At 37.3% G+C, this 5331-nt stretch overlaps 2 protein-coding genes across 2 annotated transcripts in view; both read left to right on the top strand.

Moving 5' to 3' along the window:
- The window catches only part of slc6a14 (solute carrier family 6 member 14), a 10594-nt gene extending 7089 nt beyond the window's left edge, over positions 1-3505 (top strand). The window contains exons 7-15 of the mRNA XM_037678923.1: positions 323-463; positions 545-680; positions 766-858; positions 972-1097; positions 1169-1287; positions 1392-1491; positions 2690-2799; positions 3078-3245; positions 3356-3505. Of these exons, the coding sequence (XP_037534851.1) occupies positions 323-463; positions 545-680; positions 766-858; positions 972-1097; positions 1169-1287; positions 1392-1491; positions 2690-2799; positions 3078-3245; positions 3356-3505 (1143 nt within the window). The remainder of the gene's footprint in view (positions 1-322; positions 464-544; positions 681-765; positions 859-971; positions 1098-1168; positions 1288-1391; positions 1492-2689; positions 2800-3077; positions 3246-3355) is intronic.
- LOC119411943 (serine/threonine-protein phosphatase 6 regulatory ankyrin repeat subunit C-like) overlaps positions 1-5331 on the top strand; it is a 1101338-nt gene that overhangs the window by 731802 nt on the left and 364205 nt on the right. The window lies entirely within an intron of this gene.

Genomic DNA, 5331 nt, shown 5'->3' with positions numbered 1-5331 from the left:
TAACTGTTTCATTTTATATATAATATAGAAGTGAAATTATTAAATATTTTGCTTTTTTAGTCACAGATGCTACATTAAACAGATTGTTATAACACATGTAACTGTATAAATGAATTAAATTAATAATTATTATATAAATAATAATATAACATAATATAATTAAAAAATTATTATATGATGCAAACAACATAACTGGTTTAATAGTATTCTATTTCTAGAATAGTCTAATATTTCAGTAAAACTGGTTTAACATTAGGCTGGAAGAGTATTAATACTACAAATACTGAGTCTGTTATGTATAACTTTACTTTTGTGCTTCCAGGTTGTGTATTTCACGGCCACTTTTCCTTACTTGGTGATTTTGATCCTGCTGGTCCGAGGCGTGACCCTAGAAGGAGCCAAAGACGGGATAGAGTTCTACATTGGCACGCAATCCAATCTGACGAAGCTAGCTGAAGCCCAGGTAGGTGTTTGGGCATGTTAAACTGGTTTTGGATCGAGAAGAAGATTCTCCAGTTTGATGGAAAACCTTGTTGTGTTGCAGGTGTGGAAAGATGCTGCGACTCAGACCTTCTACTCTCTCTCCATCGGCTGGGGAGGACTCATGACTCTTTCTTCTTACAACAACTTTCACAACAACGTCTTTAAGGACTCGTTTGTTGTGTCTCTTACTAATGCTGGTAGGAGCTTACAGCCACCAGGCTTTGATGAAATGTGAATATTAAATGAGTATTATGTCTTATGTATGTCCTGTTGTCTTCACAGGGACCAGTGTGCTTGCAGGCTTTGCTATCTTTTCGATATTGGGTCACATGGCTCACGTCTATAAAATACCCGTTGGAGAAGTTGTGAAGGAAGGTTAGATATTCAAAATATTTGAAAACTAATGAGATTAAATATGTTAATAAGTATATATATATAATTAGTAATAATTGGATGGACTTTAGTTTATTTTGCTGTATTTCCTGCAGGATTTGGCCTGGCCTTCATTGCTTATCCAGGAGCTCTTTCTCAGCTTCCCATTTCACCGCTGTGGTCCATTTTGTTCTTCTTCATGCTTTTAATCGTTGGTCTGGACTCCCAGTTTGCAGGAATAGGTTAGTTTTTCAGCAATTTTTTGCAGAACAATAAACGTTAAGCTGATAGATTTTATTTTTTTTATCTTTAGAGGTAATAACCACCTGCCTGGTTGACGCTTGTCCTAAACTCTTCAAATCCAGACGAGCCTTACTGACAATAACAACGTGTTCTGTTCTCTACCTTCTGGGTCTGCCATGTGTCACAAGAGTAAGTCTGCATCACCGTACCCTTCTTTACTGTTGTCCCACTTAGAACTACTTAACAATCACAGTATGTGTGCATGTGTGTGTGCGTGTGTGGGAACATCACAGGCAGGAATATACTGGGTGACTCTCATCGACCAGTTTGTAGCCAGCTGGGTGCTGCTGTTCTTGGTTCTCTTGGAGATCATTGGCATTTCCTACATCTACGGTAAATTGAACTAGAGAAATTGCATTTCCTTCGAAAATGCAGTGTGAATGCTTTTTGCTGGAGAACTTGCTGAGAAACAGCTGAAATTAGCTAAAACATGCTGAAATGTAGCTGAAATGGAAGAACAAGCCTAAGTTAGCAGAAGAAAGCGGAAAGAACATTTACTGAATTTGGTTTAAATAAACAGAAATGAGCATATAAAATGTGTAAATTAGCTTAAAAAAGCTGAAATTAGCAAGAAATTACTGAAAAATAGCTGAAACAGCAGAAAGGAGCTTAAATTAGCAGAAGGAAGTGGAGAAAGCACTATTGTGCCCAAATAGGCTTAAAGAAACAGTAATGAGTACAAAAAATGGGAATTATCTGAAAAAAAGCAGAAATTTGCTTAAAAAAAAACTGAATAGTAGCCAAAAAAGCAGAAAGAAGCTGAAATTTCCAGAAAGAAGCTGAAATATCCAGAAGGAAGCGGAGAGAGCACAGTTTTGCCCACTTAGGATGAAAAAAGTTGAAGCAAGTGCAAAAAATGTGGAATTAGCTGATAAAGCTAAAATTTGCATAAAAACTGCTAACTAGTGGCTGAAACAGCAGAAGAAGTTGAAACTTGCAGAAATAAGCTGAAAGGAGCATAACAAGCTGAAATTAGCTGAAAGAAGTTCGAAGAAGCACAAAAATGTTTTAGTTAGCAGAAAGATTCTCAAAATAGCACAAACAGCTGAAAAAAACACTGCTTAAATTAGCTGAAAGTAGCTGAGAAAAAGTTTATATTTGCACATGGAAGCTGAAAGAAGCTGAAGCAGAACAAAATGTGAAAGGAGCAGTAAAAGGTTGTAAACACATCTAAAGATTTGAAGGATGTAAAATGAGCTAAATTCATTTTCTATGAAAAAAAAAACAACGTCCGAACAGGCTAAATATTTCTAAAAGCTAAAGTTGCACCAACACTAAAAACCATAGCAGGGTTGTCCTGAAATAGCTGAATGTTTTGATTTATGATTTGCTGAAATAGCTTGAAAACTGTAGGACGAGAAAGACACACAAAAAAATTAAAAATAAAAATACGTACAGAATAGGGATAATAAGAAAAAAATATAAACAGGATCACAATAGTGTGAATGCTTAATAAGCACTCACACTATAACTAAAATCTTTTAAAGGTAACAGATGGACTCAAACTGCAGCTTGTGTGTTTTTGTCACAGGAGGGAACCGTTTTATAAAAGACATTGAGATGATGATTGGAAACAAGACTTCAGCTTTCTGGCTGTGGTGGAGGCTGTGTTGGTTCTTCATCAGCCCCTGCATCATACTGGTGAATAACGAAACCTCTCGCTTTGGTCCTGTCTGCTCCAATTTTAACCTTAAGAGAAACAGTTCTGTCCTTAAAGCAGTCTCGCCTGTTGTAGACAGCTCCTTGAAGCAGCTGATGACTGGATCACAACTATCTTGTTTTCATGCCGGGATGAATTTGAGCTTAACTCCCAAAGATTGACGACAGTGTGTTTTGTCTTGCAACAATAGTTTGATGGTGACTTATCTGATTTCTACATTTCTGAAAATGAATGAACTTGAACTTGTGTTCTTGTTTAGATGATCTTGGGATGGTCTGTTGTCACCTTTGTCCCCCCCACCTATGGAAACGTAAACTATCCGTCCTGGGGCTTGGCTCTGGGCTGGTGCATGGTGGCTTTTGTCCTTATCTGGATCCCTGCTGTCGCTGTTTTTAAGCTGATTAAAGCAAAAGGAAACCCATGGAAGGTGGGTGATTATTCAAACATCTGTGTCTTTTTCTGCATTTTCCAAAGAAAGTCACTGTTCTGCAAGAAAAAAAGATCTGATCACGTTCTTCTTTTTCACTTTCTTTCCAGCGTCTGAAGTCACTCTGCTCGCCTTCTGAAGACTGGCATCCCTACCTGGACATTCATCGAGGGGAGCGCTACTCAGAGGAGCGCTGCCGCCGTAAGAAGAAAAGTAAAAAACATTTAGAGGTTGAAGTGATCTCCAGCTCGTGGCTCTGATGAGTCCGTTTGTTTACATGCTTAGGTTTTTCACATTTCAGGAAGATTTCTGTAACGAACAGTTGTAGAAAACGTTGTTCACACTGAATGAGAGCTCATTTTCAGCCAAGCCGAGACGTCCTGATGCATGCTCCATAATCCAGGGAGATAAATCTGACCAAGGCCAAGACATTGCACTAACTCTAATCAAGTAGAGCTAATGTAAAAAGATGAGTCAGGTGCATAAACTGATCAAAAAAAAATGAGAAAAATGTGAAATTAAATACCGTACATAGAATTACAAGCAACTGCTAGGGAGGCAGAAAACACGTGACAGTAATGTTAGACAATAGTTGAGTTTACGTTCAATCAATAATCCACAAACCAGGGCCTGAAACACGCTACTCAGTGAAAAACATTAAAACAGCACAGCTTTGAGCACTTTTCATGTCGTCTCTCGGCTTTATTTGAACAGTTTGCTCATGTCTGACAGGGTGACTGCAAATTTGTTTTATTGTCGTAACCAGATCTTAGAAGATATGCAGGGCAAAAAGACATTACGGACGCTTTCTTTACCTCTGAGGTATTTAGATAACAACAGGATCTTTTGAAATCTTTTATTGCAGCCACCTGATTACCTTCCTGCTGCAGTTCTTCACACACACACACACGTTCTCGTAGTTGCACTTTGTGGGGACTTTGCATTGACTATCATTCATTTCTAAAGCCTAACCCTGACCCTTCCCCTGAATCTAACCATTACTATTACATGCCCAACCCTAACCCTAATCCATCCGCAATTCACACCGTAGTCCTAAATCTAACCCCGCAATGAGACTTATCCTTATAGGGACCAGGCTGTGGCCACCACAATGTAACCTGAAACAAAAACGCACACACACACACGCTGCTGAGAGACAGACAGGTGCTCCGTCTGTTTTCCCACAACCACGTCACACCCAGTTTAACCACAGGTTATCAGCGCCAGTGATGGGACATTTACATGAACCACACTGAGAATATTGTTATCACAAATTCATGGGTCGTAAAAGTAAATCAAATGTAACAACATGCAAAATATGAAATGCATTTCAAGTAATTCTTCATGCTTGACAGCACAAACCCAAAGTATCATCAGAAGAAATCAACGCTCGTGTCAGTGATTCATTGGAGCTTTTCTTATTATTCATCGAATATGTTTTATATTGTTTTTATCTGATTGTTTCTGCATCATTAGAAATTATGTGGAAAGTAACACCTCTGATTTTCAGTATATATCTCCTGCTTCTCATGAATTTATTTATTAGGCTGACAACTCTGTGTCAGAGATGTAACAAATGTAGGATATCTTGTGAATGTTGTGTTTTGGTTTATCTTTTATTAATAAATAGGCTCATATAGACTTTAGTTGTTTGACAATCAAACAGTCTTGTAACGTATGTAAGATTGTTCATTTAAATAAACCAAATTACTCTGAATAGTTTCACCAGAGCTTCTGAAACATCGGTGACAACGTCCTGCTTGTGTTAATGTACAGTGGATGGAAGAACTTCGGTAGATTCTTGCTTCACAGTCGAGTCAAGTTTTTTAAAAGCACGTTTAAAAACAACAGGTCGTAACATAAATGAAAATGGAAAGGTACAACCAAGAATAAAACAAGCTTAAAAAATCTAAAAAATTATCAGAATAAGATTTTAACCTCGAACAATTTATCATAAATTGTCCAAATTAGCCAATAATGAGAACAAATGCATCTTTAAAAGAGATTTAAAAACAGGAAGTGAAGAAGACTGTGTAATTCAGGGCTATATATATATATATATATATATATATATATATATATATAT

Source organism: Nematolebias whitei, chromosome 7 (genome assembly GCF_014905685.2).
Source record: "Nematolebias whitei isolate Nwh7 chromosome 7, NemWhi1, whole genome shotgun sequence".
NCBI lineage: Eukaryota > Metazoa > Chordata > Actinopteri > Cyprinodontiformes > Rivulidae > Nematolebias > Nematolebias whitei.
The sequence above is the reverse complement of the archived record's forward strand: the minus strand, read 5'-3'. Positions and strand labels throughout refer to the sequence as shown.